The 19,852-nt window shown below is 52.4% G+C and overlaps 1 protein-coding gene across 3 annotated transcripts in view; it reads right to left on the bottom strand.

Moving 5' to 3' along the window:
- Positions 1-19,852, bottom strand: part of MAU2 (MAU2 sister chromatid cohesion factor) — a 38,802-nt gene that overhangs the window by 16,593 nt on the left and 2,357 nt on the right. For 2 of the 3 annotated variants that reach the window (XM_033200371.1, XM_033200370.1), the window contains exons 2-9: positions 7,047-7,064; positions 6,593-6,658; positions 5,555-5,650; positions 3,561-3,655; positions 2,511-2,538; positions 1,985-2,140; positions 686-832; positions 501-591 (exon numbers count right to left, since the gene is read on the bottom strand). In XM_033200371.1, coding sequence (XP_033056262.1) covers positions 501-591; positions 686-832; positions 1,985-2,140; positions 2,511-2,538; positions 3,561-3,655; positions 5,555-5,650; positions 6,593-6,658; positions 7,047-7,064 — 697 coding nt within the window. Of the gene's footprint in view, positions 1-500; positions 592-685; positions 833-1,984; positions 2,141-2,510; positions 2,539-3,560; positions 3,656-5,554; positions 5,651-6,592; positions 6,659-7,046; positions 7,065-9,276; positions 9,800-19,852 lie in introns of those variants that run through there. The other variant, XM_033200372.1, reaches the window with a different exon arrangement.

Here is a 19,852-nt window from a genome sequence, read left to right on the forward strand (position 1 = left end):
AGTCCCAGCTACTCGGGAGGCTGAGGCAGGAGAATGGCGTAAACCCGGGAGGCGGAGCTTGCAATGAGCTGAGATCCGGCCACTGCACTCCAGCCTGGGCGACAGAGCGAGACTCCGTCTCAAAAAAAAAAAAAAAAGAACTCATGACCTCCAAAGGACATGCTGGTGGTCAGTGAGGGCTGAGTTCTGATCCTGGTGTCATCCCGAGTGTCCCCATCACAACACTAATAATTGGGAGAGGCAGCCACCACCTGTTTCAACTGAGCACCATTGGGCACAACGGTCCTGACCAGTCAGGGAGGTACCCCCGACCCCAGTCCTGTCTGCTCTGCTCCGACGTGGGTCACCAGCATTTACCAACTAGGGGTGACGAGACCCACTAGGCAGGGCAGCTGGGTGCTGCGGTCACACGGTCACTGTGCCCTGGAACAGCCAGTGACTGGCCAGGCCGTCCGCCAGGGGGCGCTGTGGCCATGTGGCCCGTCGAGCACCTGACTTACTCTTGAGCTTCTCCAGCTGCATGAGGGCCTTGTCCGTGTACTTCTGCGCCTTCTCCAGGTAGCCGGCCTGCATGGAGTGCATCACAGTCACCTGTCAACAAGACCAGATAGCAAGGGTTACCAGGGCCCTCTCCCTCTCCCTGCCCCCGCCCCCAGCCCTGGCTCAGGCCCTGGTGGGGACGCACCAGGTAGACAAGCACACACATGTGCTCCTTGGGCAGCCAGTGGAAGAGGTCAGCGGGGTTGCTGGGCAGGATCTCATCATCGTGCAGCGTGGAGATGGTCTGGATGCACTGCTGCAGCTGCTTCAGACACGGCTTCACGCTCTTCACCTGTGCAGCACCCACACCTGAGCACCCACCTGAGCCTGGCCTCTCAGGAAGCCAGGCCCGGCCCAGCCACCCCTACCCCTTCCTTCAGGGAGCACCTGCCTTCCCCTTCTGCCAGGGCCACCTCCTGCAAGAGGGACCCGCCCCTGCCGCACTCCCATGAATCAGCCAGGCTTTCAGGGCACGGGGCACAGCCAGGCGGGCAGCTGTGGGACTGAGACTTGTCCACTGCCCAGTGTTGGGTCCAACACCAAGGCCCAGGAGAAGCCTGTCCAGACCCTGCTGGAGCTGCACTTGGTCTTCTTGCAGCCAGACCTGAGACAGCAAGGGGAGGCTGTGCTCCGCAGGGGTGGGAGGTGGCTTCCTGGCCCAGGAGTCGGGCAAGCGCTGTGGTCCATCTCGCCCTGAGGCCCCGAGGGATGTCTCTGTGGCCCTAGCACCCCGAGGGAAGCGTGGCTGCAGTCTGCTCTGTGTCCCTATGCGCCGAGTGCAGTGCTTCACCCAATGGGCAATGATGGGTATGGATGGAGAAACTGGACAACCCCCTTACCAAGCCCTGTGGAGAGACTCGCCTGTGGCCCACCACGACGGGTGGGTCTGAGGGGCACAGGGCAGCCCCTAGCCCCTGAAGCGCCGAGACGGTCACACAAGCACAGACAAGGAGCTCAAACACAGCTGTTTCCCACCCACGGCGGTGTCATAGAGTCCAGTCTCGGACACAGCTGGGCACATCAGTCCCTACTCAATCCCACAGCAGGGGGGCCAGACAGACACCAGTTGGGCATCTGCTGTGTGCAGGCACCGCCCCAGCACCTCTGTGTTTATTCTCATGATTCCCTGAACTGTTGTTGCAATCTCTGAGCATCCACACACTGAGCGAGTGTATACAATGTCACACATAGTACTCCCAAAGGGAGGCAGGGTGGCCAGGAGAGACCCTGCTCCCAGGCACCAGCACACCAGGCAGGCACGATGGTGCCAGCACTCGCGGCAGAGCAGGACAGAAGTGTGTGTGTCTGGGGCTGGAAAGACAGCCCTGCTGTGTGGCAAGGTAAGGCAATGACACAGTTGACCTCACAGCCCAAGACCCATTGGCCTGGTGCCAACCACACCCACTGGTCACAACCAGCAGCCCGCCCAAGAGGCGCCACACACCTGTCCGGCATCCAAATAGTGGGTGACCTGGAGCACCAGGAAGAAGACACGTAGCGACTCCTTCTGGATGGGGTTCCCCTGCCAGTTCTCCACGATCTGCCCACAGAGGGTCAGTAGCGGGTGCACCTCCTGCAGCTTGCGCTCCATCAGCAGCAGCTGGGGAGGGAGAGGCGCAGGTGTAGGGTACAGGGCTTGCAGGGGCCCTCCTGGGACTGGGAGCACAGGCTCACCTGCCCACCTGCCTTGGGACTACTGCCACCAACCCAGAGGGCAAGGCCAGCCTGAAACCCCGGCCCAGGCAGCTCCTAACCAGGCTCCTGCCTCAGCATGAATCCCATAGGCAGAAGCCTGAGTTTCCCTCCTGAACCCAGCAGGGCCCGGGCCTCACACTCCAGGCTGCTCACTACGCCTAAGGGTCTGGGTGCGTGACGGGCCATGCCATGGAGAGCAGACAGGGTCTGAGCAGGGAGTCCTGCCTCACCTCCACAACACCGGCTGCATCCAGCCATGCCCAGCCTCAACTTACCATCCCCTTGCTGAGGAGGAACAGCGCCCTGCAAAACAAGAGGCAGGGGTCAGGTCCCAGAAGGCCCAGGAGCCTCCTGAGATGACTGTGACTACCCCAAGGCTCACAGGACCTAATATGCCACCTTGGGGGACAGTTCAGTGGACAACAGTGAACAGTCCCCGTACAAGACTGCTCTGTTTTATCCTATTGTGCCTGTGTTTATTTTTATTTATTTTTATTATTTTTTTCTTAGAGTCTCGCTCTGTTGCCAGGCTAGAGTACGGTGCACGATCTTGGCTCACTGCAACCTCTGCTTTCCGGGTTCAAGCGATTCTCCTGCCTCAGCCTCCTGAGCAGCTGGGACTACAGGCACCCGCCACCATGCCTGGTTAATTTTTGTATTTTTAGTAGAGATGGTGGGGTTTCACCATGTTGACCAGGATGGTCTCAATCTCTTGACCTCATGATCCTCCCACCTCAGCCTCTCAAAAAGTGCTGGGATTGGCCGGGCGCAGTGGCTCAAGCCTGTAATCCCAGCACTTTGGGAGGCCGAGATGGGCGGATCACGAGGTCAGGAGATCGAGACCATCCTGGCTAATACGGTGAAACCCCGTCTCTACTAAAAAATACAAAAAACTAGCCGGGCGACGAGGCAGGCGCCTGTAGTCCCAGCTACTCGGGAGGCTGAGACAGGAGAATGGCGTGAACCCGGGAGGCGGAGCTTGCAGTGAGCTGAGAGCCGGCCACTGCACTCCAGCCTGGGCGGCAGAGCAAGACTCCGTCTCAAAAAAAAAAAAAAAAGTGCTGGGATTACAGGCATGAGCCACCAAACCTGGCCCCAACTTTTGTATTTTTTGTGGAGATGGAGTTTCACTATGTTCGTCAGGTTGCTCTTGAACTCCTGGGATCAAGTGATCCTCCCACCTTGGCCTCCCAAAGTGATGGTAATATACTGTGAGCCACTGTGCTTGGCCTGAAATGCCATTTCTGTTCTTTGTCCTGGACCAAGGTGGCCAAGCCCCTTCTATATTAACAGAGTGGGAGGGAAGGAGGGGAGTGGGTGCCTACCGTGTGTACTCAGATCCCACCACCCGGGCGTACTCGGCCCCCACACCCAGGAGGTCACAGGCTGACACCAGGTCCTTCTCAAGCGTGTGCAGTTGCTAAAAAGGAGAGAGAGAGCAGTGACCTTTGCTGCCAAACCCATCAGTTTTACGGTACCTGGCCTTTGTGCTTTGTTAACAACCAAACCTCCCCACGTCAATGAAACTGCCTGTGTCAGTTTTGAGCTAAATTAACCAAATTATCTCATCAACGCTAATTACTTTGGGCACAGAGCTCCAGTTGGCCTGTGGTATATATGTCATCTAACTGAATGGTGCCTGCAGTAGACACCGTCTAAACTTAATGGAGCATAGAACCAGCAGCCAAGGCTCATGGCACAGCCCCCAAGGCTGTGAGAGCACCTAGGGCTGTTCTGAGTGCTTCGTGGGTGCCTGTGGGGTCTGTCTTTAGTGGGGTGTCCCCAGTGTGTTCCACGGACAAGGAGGGACTCCCTCAGAGGCAAGTGTCAAAGCCTGGACAGGCTGAAAGGGAGGCACATGCCTGGCTTGACCCTGCAAGGCGACACCTGTGGGGCCATGGTGGAGAGCTCGGCCCTTGGGTGTGCGTGCACATGGGCCTGCCAACTCTGTGGCCTGGGGGTGGTGACTCACAGCCTGGCCTGCTCCTTTGTCTGCTAATGCGCACAAGTGTGCGTGGGGAGATGGAAGGAGACTGTGTGTGCATTCGGCTTCTCATCAGGCCTGGGGGAGGAGGGCCTTAGGAACTCCTGGCTCGGGCGCGGTGGCTCAAGCCTGTAATCCCAGCACTTTGGGAGGCCGAGACGGGCGGATCACGAGGTCAGGAGATCGAGACCATCCTGGCTAACATGGTGAAACCCCGTCTCTACTAAAAAAATACAAAAAATTAGCCGGGCGAGATGGCGGGCGCCTGTAGTCCCAGCTACTTGGGAGGCTGAGGCGAGAGAATGGCGTAAACCCGGAGGCGGAGCTTGCAGTGAGCTGAGATCCGGCCACTGCACTCCAGCCTGGGCGACAGAGCGAGACTCCGTCTCAAAAAAAAAAAAAAAAAAAAAAGGAACTCCTGGCTGCTGGGTGAGCTCTTCCCCGTGGGTACTTTTCTCAGCCAGACCCTCCTGGAGTGAGGGACTCAGCTGGAGGAACTCCCAACCCAGGGTCAACACACTGCGTGCCTAGGTGGGTGTCATGGGAAGTGGCTAAGTGGTGGCCCAGAGGGCAGGCTGGGTCATGGAAGAGAGAGGCTGGGGGCCGGGCACTCGCCTGAGGGTCCCCAGTGCAGAAGTGTAGGTGGAGCCCAGGACAGGAGTGGTGCCCCACACAGTGGAGCCTGCCGGCCCCTCCACTCTAGCTGGGAAGGCCGAATTCAGAGTCCCCCAACAACCGAGCACTGTGGAGCTTAGAGACCAGGGCACCACCTGTATCTGGGGGGCCGAAGGGAGCATGAGGAGGAACTGTGTGGATCCCAGAATGAGGGTGTGCCCCAGCAGCCCCCAAAAGTGAGGGGTCCATGTGGGAAACAACGCTTGACGTGGACATTTGTGGCCTGATAGGCAGCCCCCTGGTCTCAGCCTAGCTCCTAAAAAAACCCCACAGTGGGTCTCTGGCAGGAAATGTTCCTGGGATTTCAATGAGCGCAGGCCAAAGATGAGATAAGAATGGCTGGGAGGGACAGAAACCTAAAGACACCGAACAAGCAGCAGGCCCCCTGTCAGTGTCAGCTCCGGGGAAGCCCCATACTCCCACCACTCACCCCTGGGCGTTGCTGAGAGCCAGGCTCAAGCCGGGGATGCTGTCAAGCATGGAGGCTGGAGGGAGCTTGTGAGCAGGTTAAGGAAATGTTCCCATGTCCCCACCCACTCCGTGTGCCAACCCGAGGGGGGCTGCGCATCGTGGACTCTGCTGTTCTTTGCACATGGGGCAGGTGTGCCCCAGGGTCATGGTCCCCGCCAGGCACCCTCGTGCCTGGGCCGCAGTACTCACAGCGAGCTGGAAGAGCAGGCGGCAGTGCCAATACGGGGTCTGCTGTGAGATCTGTATCGCCTTCCGCAGCAGCGGCTTTGCTGCATCGACGGAATTCTGAAAGGAAATAGTTACGTTTGGCAATGTAAGAAGGCGGCAATCAAGCTGGATTCCTTAGCAGCAGCTGTGGTGCCAGAAGGCAGTTCCTGTGCATGCTTACCAAAGGATTTTTTGGGTTTGCCAATTTACTTTATTAAAAGCAAAAAAAGATATTTTATTGGACTCACTGGCTGGGAAGTTTCTGCATCACTCTTAAAATAACTTCTCATTCAACTGGACTGAAAGTACTTTCAGTTCAAAATTCTAAACTGTCAAATCAGATGCCAGTTCCCATCTTTTATGTTCTCAGACCAGAGAGAGGCATTGGGGTGTGAAGTACACACATTCCCTGCCGCCAAAGCCACCTTCATCGTCATCCTTCTGAGGTGGGAGGAAGGCAAATTTCAGCTACAATTGAAATTAGGAACCAGATTAAGAAGGGAAACTGTACAGACTTGTCAGGTGAGGAACAGGCTGATCTCTCCAACAGTAATATGTAGAAAAGGAAGCTGCTGGACCTCCTTAGCAGGTGGCTACCCACCAAAGCCGTGGGGCTTGGGCATAAGAGGCAGGAAAGTAATCTGATTGTTAAATGCCACCGGGCTGGGCATGGTGGTTCCTGTGTATAATTTTGGCACTTTGGGAAGTCGAGGCAGGATTGCTTGAGGCCAGGAGCTTGAGCCCAGCCTGGGCAAGACCATCTCTACAACAAATAAAAAAATTAGCCAGGCATGGGTGGTGCACGCCTATAGTCCCAGCTACTTGGGAGGCTGAGGTGGGAGGATCACTTGAGCTCAGGAGTTCAAGGCTGCAATGAGCTGTGATTGTGTCATGCACTCCAGCCTGAAAAAAAAAACCCGGAGGGATTCCAACTCCTGGAGCCCCAATTTACCAATGTGCTGTCATGTCTTAGCAACAGGGAGAGACACTTTGCTTTCAGAAACCTTAATATGTCCTTACCTCTTGACAGTACAATTCAGACAACAGACTTGCTGCTTCAAATTTAACATCTTCGAACTGAGGGATCTAGTGACGTCCAGTTAAGGAAGTAGGACACTGCAAAAAAGTTCGGTTTGAAAGGGCCACAGCTTGGGGCTCCTACCCTGCCGAGGTCTGCCGGGCACGCACATCCCTGCCTGCCCTGAAATTCCAAGTTTTTCTGTTCCCCCAGTGAATAATCTTGAGCTTACTGCAGGGCAGGGCTTGGAGCTGGATGCGAGGTACGAAGAGAAGCACAAAGAGGAGCACAGCGCCCAGGCGCAGCCAAGGGCCAGGTGGGGGATGCTCCAGGTGCTCTGTGGGCAGAGCCTCAACTCGCAGGGCATGTCGGGAGGTGGGATTCAAGCTTTGATACATTCTTTTTATTTAAGTGGAGAATTCCTTAAAAGGAACCATACCAACACGGAAAGGATACTTGCTGTGATATCAACCACTGAAAGAGAAAGAAAAGAAAGATTAATTCTCAAGCAAAAACCTGGCACCTGGTTACTGGCTCGCTTTGGGGTTTCCACAGGTTGTCCTGAGAACAGAGGCTGCCAGGTATCCAGGTAACAAGAAGGTGGCCTGCTTGGCCTGAGAGGGTGGGCTTACTCCCCTCCAATCCAGCCAGGGGAATGGAAGCTATAGAGCCCCAGAGGGTGCCTGGGGAGGAGGGGACATGCCCTTCTGACATCAGAGGAGGGGCTGGCACTTGGAGTCAGACCCCACAGGCTCTTGGGTGGGAGCTGTTTCAGAAAGGAACAGAGCTCAGAGGTGACCTGGCCCCATTAAGGACCCCACGTGTCACACGGAAGTAGGGCTAGCAGTCAGAAATCAGGCAGAGAGTCGGCCGGGTGCGGTGGCTCAAGCCTGTAGTCCCAGCACTTTGGGAGGCCGAGGCGGGCGGATCACGAGGTCAGGAGATCGAGACCATCCTGGCTAACACGGTGAAACCCCGTCTCTACTAAAAACTACAAAAAACTAGCGGGCGAGGTGGCGGCGCCTGTAGTCCCAGCTACTCGGGAGGCTGAGGCAGGAGAATGGCGTGAACCGGGAGGCGGAGCTTGCAGTGAGCTGAGATCCGGCCACAGCACTCCAGCCTGGGTGACAGAGCAAGACTCCGTCTCAAAAAAAAAAAAAAAAAAAAAAAAAAAAAAAAAAAGAAATCAGGCAGAGAGGAAGGATGTTCAGCAAAGCATAACACGATGAGAAGTCAGCTTCAACTGGAGAATGGGTCTTGGGGGGCAAGGTCAGTCCTTCTGAGCAAGAGGCATTCGAAAGATGCTTGGCTGGGAGCAAAGTCAGCCTCTCAGAGGGGAGGGAGGGGGGCTCCAGGAAGGACCGACACAGGCAGAACTATAGGATAGCACTGAAGACACACACCAGGAATGCAGTTCAGACAACAGGCTCCAACTCAGGGACCGCTGTGCCCTAAAGTTCCATGTTCCAACAGGTTCCCGGGCTAGTACAGGCCACTGACCACAGCCCATCAGATCACCCAGGCTCCCAAGCACAAGAGCCTAACGCTGTGCCCGGTGACCCGCATGTGCCACACACATTCAGAGCAACCTGCGCCTGACAAGAGCCTTGGTGTTGCTGGAAGGTGGATCTGGAGCAGAGTAGAAGACCCTAACTCATCACGCTCTGTGGGAGGACCGCACGGGGCAGGGCAGCATGTGTGGCAAAGTATGGGAAGTGAGGGGCCAGTTCTCTAGGCAAAGGGGGAGCAGGAGGTGCTCCAGGCACTGAAGAGAGCATGAAAAAGGCAGAGGGCCAGGAGGGTGAGGCTGAAGCCCGAAGGTCTCTGCCACTCATGAGGCAACAGCGGCCACACCTGGCTGAGGGTCAGAATGCCCTGGTGTCGCCCCTGGAGGCTGACTCAGTCAGGGCTGGGAAATGAAACCACCTGACCAGATGGGAGTTTCAGACCATTCTGGATGCAGCAGAAAATTCACGAAGGGAGCGCGGAGGAGCCAGTGAGGCCCGGAGATCCACAGCCTTGGGGCTGGAGATCTCTAGGGCAAGGATGAGCAGCAGCTGGGAATGTCACAGGCGCTGGGAAAGCACAGAGCTGCATGGAGAGCAGCTACTGCCAAGACACAGTGGGGCCAGGAGGACAGCTGTGGGAGAGAGCCCAAGCCCCGGGCTCCTGACACACACGCACCCACATGCAGGAGCCCAGATCACAGGCCCTCTGCCAGCCCAAGCATCTGCCTCCTGTGGTCCCCTCTTGTGGCAGAGACAGGAGGGGCTTGGGGTCCTCAGAGTGGTGGGGCCAGCACCTGCCATCAGAAGTGCGGCCCCAGAGGCGAGGTGCCTCAGCCAGAGGCTGTGTGTGGGGACAGTGGGAACGTGTGTGATGTGAGAGAGAAGCCGAAGTTGGGGGCTTTTTTCCACAGAAGCTGCTGAGAAGCCGGGTCAAGACGAGAAGCTCTGGAAGGCCACCAACTGGAAGGCATGGGCAATCACACAGGAGAGAGGGGGCCGTGACAAAGGAGCTGTACTAGAGCCGGGCTGAGGTCTCCCTGAACCCTGAGATTTGGTGATTCTGTGATCCGGGCACCATGGGGCTAGCAAAGGGAAGCTCTTCAGACATAGTTCAGGGAGGACAGAGAGCACTGCCACGCACAAACAGCAGCCCCAGCCTGGGTAAGTAAGGTGCAAACCTGGCATCTACAGCTGAGCCTGGCACCTGTGACAAAGCTGGCCTCATTTCTGTGTGTCACTGCATCCCAGCAGAGGTAAGCAAGATGACCAGTCAACAGGTGAATTCCCTCACCCTCCTTTGGGCGGACAAGCTTTCCTTTCCAGTCTGTGGCCATGGGATGCTCTCCCCGGAGCTGACGACAGCCCACACAGGCACGTCCGTGGCGGGTAGACTTCAAGAGGATATGTCCAGTCACTTCATGCCTCAGAACACTGCACCCCCTTCTACAAAGCTTTGGCCTATGCCACCGAGCTCAGGCCTGTGTGGGTCCAACAATGTCTCCTCATAGCAACAGCTTTTCTTTTTTTTTGGCCAGCAACAGCTTTGTGTCCCTTCCCCGTTTGGGGCCATGGCTAACATCAATCTATTCAGCACACAGTTGGACTGGACCTCATTTCTCCTGACCCCATGGACATCTCCTCTTCTTCTTTTTTTTTTTTTGAGATGGAGTTTCGCTCTTGTTGCCCACGCTGGAATGCAATGGGATGATCTCGGCTCACCGCAACCTCCACTTCCCAGGTTCAAGTGATTCTCTTGCCTCAACCTCCCAAGTAGCTGGGATTACAGGCATGTGCCACCATGCCCGGCTAATTGTTGTATTTTCAGTAGAGACGGGGTTTCTCTATGTTGGTCAGGCTGGTCTCAAACTCCCGACCTCAGGTGATCCGCTCGCCTTGGCCTCCCAAAGTACTGGGATTACAGGCGTGAGCCACCGTGGCTGGCCGAGACATCTCTTCTTTGCAAGCCAGATATGCCTGCTGCTAACGGGCTCGCCTCTCTGCCAGCTCCGTCCGTCCACGCGAGGGCTAGACAGAGAGGATCCCATTTCCCCTGAGGAAGGTGAGGCTCTCAGTGAACACTGGTGAACTGGGAAGTAACATGCCCAAAGGCTTGTGGAAGGCCTTGTCCACTAGCATCAGTGGGTGTCAGGAGTGCTGACTGGGAGCCAGAGGACTGGGTTCAAGGTGTGGATCCACTGTGAGTTAGCAATGCTCTAAGGCACTTGAGAAATTACATCTTAGGGTTTTTAACATCCATTTCCCAGGTATCTTTATTGCCCACTTTAAATACATACAGACGACATTAGATAAAGCCCCTCTTTTTGTGACCAGCCTGGGCAACATAGCAAGATCCTGTCTTTCTCTTTAAAAAAAAAAAAATCAGCCAGGCTTGGTGATGCATGCTGTAGTGCCAGTTACTTGGGAGGCTGAGGTGGGAGGATCACTTGAGCCCAGGAGTTTGGGGCTGCAGTGAGCTATGATCGCACTGCTACACTCCAGCCTGGGCAACAAGGCAAGAACCTGACTCAGGAAAAAAAGCCCCATGATGACTGACCTTAAAGTTGTGGCCGCAATGCTTGCAGCAGGCTGACATCCAGTAGGTGTTCGGGAAACATCTGCTGAACGAACAATGGCTTTATCCACTTGGATAATGAGCAGAGTTCATTAGAGGAAAGTGAGGGCTTCTGTGTAGTGCAAATGGCCACAGAACGGTATGCCTTTCAGACACAAAGCCCTAAATGGCATGGGATTTTCCGTCTTTAAATGCCACTACTTCTTCATTGCGACATCAGTGACACTTGGATCTCTCTGCATGAGGACATACACTCCTGAGGGGCAGGATGGGCCTGGTGTCAGGGCGAGCCTGTCACTTCCCCAGGGCCATTAATCTGACACCTACTAAATGACTTCACTTTTGTATCTTTGTTAGACTTTTTTTTTTTTTTTGGTAGAGACAGGGAAGGTCTTGCTATGATGCACAGGCTGGTCTTGAACTTCTGGGTTCAAGTGATCCTCCCATCTCCCATCTCAGCTTTCCAAAGCACTGGGATTACTGTTGTGAGCCGCCTCAACCAGCCCTCTGTATGACTTTTAGCATATATTTGGAAATCGGAAAAATATATCCAACTCACAAATTAAGGATGTAGAATGCCTTACCCGAGGTTGCTACCTCATCTACGTGATTTTTTTTTTTTTTTTTGAGACAGAGTCTCGCTCTGTCGCCCAGGCTGGAGTGCTGTGGCTGGATCTCAGCTCACTGAAAGCTCCACCCCCCGGGTTTACGCCATTCTCCTGCCTCAGCCTCCCGAGTAGCTGGGACTACAGGCGCCCGCCACCTCGCCCGGCTAATTTTTTGTATTTTTTAGTAGAGACGGGGTTTCACTGTGTTAGCCAGGATGGTCTCGATCTCTTGACCTCGTGATCCGCCCGTCTCGGCCTCCCAAAGTGCTGGGATTACAGGCATGACCACCGTGCCCAGGCAGTATTTCTTTTTTTTTTTTTTTTAACTTTGTAATGCTAAAAAGCAGCTTTTATGTTTCTTTCCTTGATGGCAAAGCAACCAAAGTGAGAGGCTGCAGGGAGCAGGGCAAGGAGGTGAATGTCTCCATCAGCAGCCCCTGGGGTCACCTTAGGGTTCTCAGGGAAAGCAAGAGAGGGTTGCTACAGGGCCAACAGGTTTCAAGTGGGGTGGAAGGGCCCAGACCAGCACAGCTCTGGTGCCTGGAGGATTCAGTTCAGGGCTGAGTGTTTCAAGGCTTCTTATTCCTTAAAACCAAAGTAACTTTTTATTAAAAAAAAAAAGGGTTTTCTTTTGGTTGTAGTTTTTAGATATGGTCTCCCTCTGTCACCCAGGAGGAGTGCGGTGGTCCTCACTGCAACCTCAAACTCCTGGGCTCAAGAGATCCTCCTGGCTCGGTCTCTCAAGTAGCTGGGACTACAGGTGCATGTCACCAGGTCCTACTAATTTTTTTTTTTCTTTTTGAGATGGAGTCTAGCTCTGTTGCCCAGGCTGGAGTGCAGTGGCACAATCTCGGCTCACTGCAAGCTCCGCCTCCTGGGTTCACGTCATTCTCCTGCCTCAGCCTCCCGAGTAGCTGGGACTACAGGCGTCTGCCATCATGCCCGTCTAATGTTTTTGTATTTTTAGTAGAGACAGGGTTTCACCGTGTTAGCCAGGATAGTCTCGATCTCCTGACCTCGTGATCCACTGGCCTCAGCCTTGGCCTCCCAAAGTGCTGGAATTACAGGCGTGAGCCACTGCGACTGGCCTCTAATTTTTTTTTTTGTTTTTTTGAGACAGAGTTTCGCTCTTATTGCCCAGGCTGGAGTGCAATGGTGCAATCTTGGCTCACAGCAACCTCCGGATCCTGGTTTAAGAGATTCTCCTGCCTCAGCCTCCCGAGTAGCTGGGATTACAGGGCATGCGCCACCACGCCCGGCTAATTTTGTATTTTTGGTACAGACGGGGTTTCTCTATGTTGGTCAGTCTGGTCTCGAACTCCTGACCTCTGGTGATGCACCCGCCTTGGCTTCCCAAAGTGCTGGGATCACAGGCATGAGCCACGGCGCCTGGCAGGCCCAACTAATTTTTTTACTTTTTTGTAGAAATGGGGGTCTCGCTATCTCCACAAAATCTAAATGAGATTTAGAAATCTAATGAGTTTGAGACCAGCATGGTCTTAAACTATGCTGGTCTCAAACTCCTGGGCTCAGGAGATACTACCGCCTCAGCCTCCCAAAGTGCTAGGATTACAGGCATGAGCCACTATGCCTGGCCTATTGTTGTTTTGTTTTTATAAGAGACAGGGCTGGCTGGGAGCAGTGGCTCACGCCTGTAATCCCAGCACTTCGGGAGGCCAAGACAGGTGGACTGCTTGAGCTCAGAAGTTTGAGACCAACCTGGGCAACATGGCAAAACCCCATCTCTACAAAATATGCAAAAATTAGCTGGGCATGGTGGTGTGTGCCTGTCATATCAGCTACTCCAGAGGCTGAGGCAAAAGAACCACATAAGCCCAGGAAGCAGAGGTTGCAGGGAGCTGACATCGTGCCAATGCACTCCAGCCTGGGTGACAGAGTGAGACTTTATCTCAAAAAATAAAAAAATTAAAAATAAAAAAACTAAAAAGACAGGGTTTTTGTCACCCAGGCTGGAATGTGGTGGTGCAATCATGGGTCACTGTAACCTTGAACTCCTAGGCTCAAGCGCTCCTCCTGCTTCAGCCTCCCAAGTAGCTGGGACTATAAGTATGTGTGGCTAATTTTTTTTTTTTTTTGTAGAGACAGGGTCTTACTATGCTGCCCAGGCTGGTCTCAAACTCCTGGGATCAAGTGATCCTCCCGCCTTCGCCTCCCGAAGTGCTGGGATAAGAGGCATGAGCCACCACGCCTGGCCCAAATTCAGTTGTTTTTTTTTTAACTACCCTGTTGCTTGCAACTCCTCTGGGATGGAAGCACAGCATTTAGCAACTTCTCTGGCCTCTTGCTGCTGTGTGACTGTGCCTAAGCACATTTTCCTGCAGTGGCTGGGTGTCACCACAGGTGAGTCTGAGGTGGGCCTTACCCTGTTAATTTGTTGAGGATCCAGGGAGACCTTGCTCTGTGAAGCACCAATGCAGGGCCTGGCATGTAGAAGGTGCCAATGATACTACAGTAACTGGCAATCAGTAAGTAGAAGAACTGGGATGGGAGAGGAAGGGACCAGCTGGTAGAACCATGAGGTGATGGTTCCTAAACAGATTTCACATCCTGAAGTCAGAGGTGACTCAGAATGACAGGGAAGGAAATAGAAACAAAAACAGGAGGAAGCACAGATCACTTCATGAAACTGTTTTAACGGCCAGCTCTGTACAAGTCTCTGCTCCCTGCAGACGGGATATGGAATTTAGCGGACACAGTTGTGATCCTGAAGCATGAAAGAACTGCTCACGCTGGGCCTGATGAGGACAGGCTCAGACCGAGCCCTACTGGGTCTTAAAACAAAAGGAAGCATTTAATCACTTGCTGAGAAGGTGAACCATAGATGCTCAGGCTAAACCTGGATGCAGAATTAAGGATCTGACCAGCACAGTTTGGAGCTGCTTTCTAAATCAGATGAGCAAAACCACCATTAAAAAGCAGCCCTGGTCCAACCACAGATAAAGCATGCATGGCACTGACACAGAGAAAGCACGCATGGCATACGCAGTCAGAAAACACCACTGTTCAAAGAATGACTGCCTGAATTACAGAAAATAGTAAGTTCTTCCAGACAGGTGGCATTTAGTCCTGGGTGGCTTTCAAATCAGGAAAACCTAAGAATGATGATGCACTTCCCAGACCAAGGGATAAAGGGGACTGAGATCAAAAGTAAGAAAGTTAAGGGGGAAAGGGATATGCAGGTACATTCTCTTGATTCAACAGCAGACGTCCAAATGATCAAGAGGGATCTGTCTGCTTAAAAGACAGGTGGGAAAATAAGACAAAAGCCATAAGACCTGGAAGAGAGGAGAAGACTGAAAACTCACAGGGATGGGTGTACAGCAAGAAGAGAGAGAACAAGAGGAAAGCAAAATACAGAAGAACACAACCCGGCAGAATCTGTGCAAATGGCATTGCAAAAATCTTTTTTTTTTTTTTGAGACAGGGTCTCTGTCACCCAGACTGGACTGCAGTGGCAGGAACACAGCTCACTGATGCCTCAACCTTCTGGGCTGAAGTCATCCTCACGCCTCAGCTTCCCAAGTAGCTGGGACTACAGGTGTGAGCCACCACAGGCCCACTAATTTTCAAATTTTTTGTAGAGGCAGGGTAGTGCCCAGGATGGTCACTGTGAATTCTCTAGGCAAGAAATTTCTAAGTAAAGGGACAACGCTTATAGTCATCAACCATTTACTTAGGGGAGTCCCAGAGTAGCCAAAACACACCACGTCACTGCCAAAACCATACTCAGAGAAGGAAGGCTTTCAGGTAAAGTGTCCTGCCATGCACTGTAACAGCTCCAGGATCTGCTGAGCAGACCCAGGGAACAAGGTGGCCGGCAGGTGTTCTGAGGCCCTACAGAGGCAAGAGTCACTGAGACACCAACTACTATGACCCCCAAAACGCTGCTGAGGAGTTCGAGACCAGCGTGGCCAACATGGTGAAAACCCATCTCTAATAAAAGTAGAAAAAATTAGCCTGGCATGGTGGTGGGCACATGTAATCCCAGTTGCTTCAGAGGCTGAGGCAGGAGAATAGCCTGAACCTGAGAGGCGGAGGTTTTAATGAGCTGAGACTGCGCCACTGCGCTCCAGCCTAGGCAACAGAGTGAGAGTCCATGTAAAAAAAAAAAAAAGGCGCAGTGGCTCACGCCTGTAATTCCAACACTTTGGGAGGCTGAGGCGGGCAGATCACGAGGTCAGGAGATGGAGACCATCCTGACTAACACAGTAAAACCCCATCTCTACTAAAAACACAAAAAATTAGCTGCGTGCGGTAGCGGGTGCCTGCAGTCCCAGCTACTAGGGAGGCTGAGGCAGAAAAACGGTGTGAACCTGGGAGGCGGAGCTTGCAGTGAGCTGAGATAGTGCCACTGCAGTACGGCCTGGGCCAAAGAGCAAGATACCGTCTCAAAAAAAAAAAGTTGCTGGGAAGGCTGTGTGTGGTGGCTCACACCTGTAATTCTAGCACTTCAGGAGGCCGAGGCAGGTAACTGCTTGAGACCCAGAGTTTAAGACCAGCCTGGGCAACATAGTGAGACCCTAGCTCTATAGAAAATATAAAAATAAATACAATTAAATTTTTAAAAAGCTGCTAAGGAAAGGAAGACACACCCTCCTTAACTCTGATGGGGATTTTTTTTTAAAGTTTTGAGACAGGGTCTTGGTCTGTTGTCCAGGGTGGAATGCAGTGGCACAATCACAGCTCACTGTAGCCTCAACTTTCTGGGATCAAGTAATCGTCTTGCCTTAGCCTCCTCAGTAGCTGGGACCACAGTCATGTGCCACCAGGCCCGGTTAATTTGTGTGTGTGTGTGTGTATATATATAATAGGGTTTTGCTATGTTGCCCAAGCTGGTCTTGAACTCCTGGGCTTAAGCAATCTGCCCACTTTGGCCTCACAAAGTCGGGATTGCAGGTGTGAGCCACCACACTAGGCCTGATGGGGACATTTAATGGATGATTCTTTCAAAGTTAGTTGACTTGATGAAACAGACAAGTAAGTATATTGTATGTCTTTCTAGATGACTTAAATACAGTTGAGGGCCAGGCGTGGTGACACACACCTATAGTCCCAGCTACTCAGGAGGCTGAGGTGGGAGGATCATTTGAACCCAGAGGGCGGAGGTTACAAAAATTCGAGATCGTGCCATTGCACTCCAGCCTGGGCAGAGTGAGACTCTGTCTCAAAAAAAAAAAAAGAAAAAAAAAAAAAAACCACAGTTCAGGAGACCATTAGAAATTGACAGAAGCAGATACAAGAAAAATAACCTTAAATAAAAATGCGATGACCAAGGAAGCTGGGGTCTCTGAGAGAAAGCAAAAGACGGTGAAAACAATAGGAAAGCTAGATGTAGCACTGAGTTCAGTGGTCAATAAGTTTTTTTTTTTGGGTGGGGGACAGAGTCTTGCTCTGTTGCCAGGCTGGAGTGCAGTGGCGTGATCTCAGCTCACTGCAACCCCCACCTCCTGGGTTCAAGGAATTCCCCTGCCTCAGCCTCCCAAGTGGCTGGGATTACAGGCGTGCACCACCACACCTGGCTAATTTTTTGTATTTTAGTAGAGACGGGGTTTCTCCACGTTGGCCAGGATGGTTTTGATCTCCTGACCTTGTGATCTGCCCGCCTCGGCCTCCCAAAGTGCTGGGATTATAGGCGTGAGCCACTGCACCCGACCCAATAATAGGTTTTACCTAAGCACTTATGTTAGAGAAATTAGTTCAGTAAAGAAGAACAGAGAGATGCTGGGTGTGGTGGCACGCCTGTAATCCCAGCACTTTCGGAGGCCAAGGCGGGTGGATCATTTCAGGTCACTTTGAGACCAGCCTGGCCAACGTGGTGAAACTCTGTCTCTACCAAAAATACAAAAATTAGCTGGGCATGGTGGCTCATGCCTGTAATCCCAGCTACTCATGAGGCTGAGGCACAAGAATCACTTGAACCTGGGAGGTAGAGGTTACAGTGAGCTGAGGCTGTACCAACTGCACTCTAGCCTGGGCGACAGAGTGAGACTCTGTCTCAAAAAAATAAAAATAAGGCTGGGCGCAGTGGCTCAAGCCTGTAATCCCAGCACTTTGGGAGGCTGAGGTGGGCAGATCACCTGAGGTCAGGATTTCGAGACCAGCCTGAGCAACATGATGAAACCTCATCTCTACTAAAATATAAAATTAGCCGGGCATGGTGGCACATGCCTGTAATCCTAGCTACTCAGGAGGCTGTGGTAGGAGAATCGTTTGAACCCAGGAGGTGGAGTTTGCAGTGAGCCGAAATCACGCCACTGTACTCCAGCCTGGGTAATAGGAGCAAAACTCATTCTCAAAAAAACAAAAAATAAAACAGGCTGGGCATGGTGGTTCACGCCTGTAATCCCAGCACTTTGGGAGGCCAAGGCAGGTGGATCACCTGACATTAGGAGTTCGAGGCCAGCCTGACCAACATGGTGAAACCCCATCTTTACTAAAAATACAAAAATTAGCTGGACGTGGTGGTGGGTGCCTGTAATCCCGGTTGCTCGGAAGGCTGAGGCAGGAGACTCGCTTGAACCCACGAGGTGGAGGTTGCAGTGAGCCAAGACTGCGCCATTGCACTCCAGAGCCTGGGTGACAGAGCTGGACCAGGCTCTGTCTAAATAAATAAATAAAATAAATAAATAAATAAATAAATAAAATAAAAGTAACAATAAAAATGAAAAGAACAGCAGAAAGAATGAGCAAGGAGAAAAGTCATAAAATACTGCAAAATACTGTTACACTGGGTTGTCTCTCCGAGAAGATACTGGAATCTCTTCAGCCATTTGCTTTTCAGAACTAGAAACCAGCAAACCACTTCTTTTTTCGTGTGTGTGGAGTCTCGCTCTGCTGCCCAGGCTGGAGTGCAGTGGCACGATCTCGGCTCACTGCAAGATCTGCCTCCCGGGTTCACACCATTCTCCTGCCTCAGCCTCCCTAGCAGCTGGGACTACAGGTGTCCGCCACCACACCCGGCTAATTTTTTGCATTTTTAGTAGAGATGGGGTTTCACCATGTTAGCCAGGATGGTCTCGATCTCCTGACCTCGTGATCCGCCTGCCTCGGCCTCCCAAAGTGCTGGGATTACAGGCGTGAGCCACCGCGCCCGGCCCAGCAAACCACTTTGAAGAAGATAACATATCATGATTCTTTATTAAGTAGCTCAGGGGAAGGAAAGAATAAAAGTTGATAGCTCCCTGATTGGGAAAAAATGAGCAATTAATAAAGAATGAAGATGAAAGAAAGCACACTTAAGTTGTAACACAAAAAGAATTCGCAAATGTTGGTGGAAGGAAACCAGTATAGAAAATATCACTTTAACTAAAAGCTGGAAAAATTCTCAGTTGGGATGTAACTGACAAAAAGAACGGGATTCCCAGGCATAAAGTTGGTGTGAGCTACAGAGGGCACCATGTGGCTCAGCGGAAGACGCTTCAAGATTCAAAGTTCCATTAAACAGAGCAAAGGCACTTCACAAGAAGGGTTTAAATTATGGGTCCAAAACCCAAGTGGTAAAGCGAGCAATTTGCAGCATGACTGCTTCTCCTAGACAGGTATGAGTGGCGAAATACGACGGTACACACAGTGACTATTAGCCACTGCCAGAAACAGGCTGAACAGCCCTGGGAGACAAGGTAAGGCGGGCGGTGGGAGTTGTTCATGGAGAGAAAGGAGAGTTTCAGAACCAAACATCCACTGGAGATGCTGGGCCACCAGACCCCTCCCAGTCAATAAAGCCTGGTGCCTCATTTGATCTCAGCCTCATCATGACCCTGGAGAGACCCTGATACCATCTGCCAGTCCCTGACAGCTTGGGCACTCCTTGAAATCAACCTGATCCCCTGAGTGGTTCTCCAGGCTCCCTGCCCCACCCATTCAGGCCTCTGCTCAAATGTCACTCCCACAAATAGAGACTCTCTCACTACCTCTGCCAAAAATAGCTCCACGTCAACTCCATCCCTTCTCCCTGGTCCACTTCTCATGGTTCTTCCATCACTGCCTCACCTCTTATTATATGCTTATCATTTGTCTTCCTCACGAAAACCTAGGCTTACATGAGCAGAAACTATTACAGCCATTGCTGATCCCCCAGCACCAAAAATAGGGCTTGGCAGCCTGCATGAGCTGAACAAATATCTGTTGAATGAATCAAAGAAAAAAAAACTTCACCAAAACAATAATGATCTTGGCATGTAACCTGGTTATCACTGAGCTGGAGTTTGGGCTCAGTTTTGTCAATAACTTGTTGTGCAGCCTTGGGCAAATCACTTTATCTCTCTGGGCATATAATGCCTCCCTTCTGAAACAAGGCAGTTGATCAAGTGAGGACTAAAGTCACCTTCCAGGCTGGGCACAATGGCTCAAGCCTGTGGTTCCAGCACTTTGGGAGGCTGAAGCAGGTGGATGGCTTGAGCTCAGGAGTTCAAGACCTTGTCTTTACAAAAAACACAAAAATTAGCTGGGTGTGGTAGTGCATACCTGTGGTCCCAGCTACTCAGGAGGCTGAGATGGGAGGACTGCTTGAGCCCAGGAGGTCAAGGCTGCAGTGAGCTGAGATCACGCCAGTGC

The sequence above is a fragment of the Trachypithecus francoisi genome, unplaced genomic scaffold, assembly GCF_009764315.1.
Source record: "Trachypithecus francoisi isolate TF-2019V2 unplaced genomic scaffold, Tfra_2.0 Lachesis_group5, whole genome shotgun sequence".
Classification (NCBI taxonomy): Eukaryota; Metazoa; Chordata; class Mammalia; order Primates; family Cercopithecidae; genus Trachypithecus; species Trachypithecus francoisi.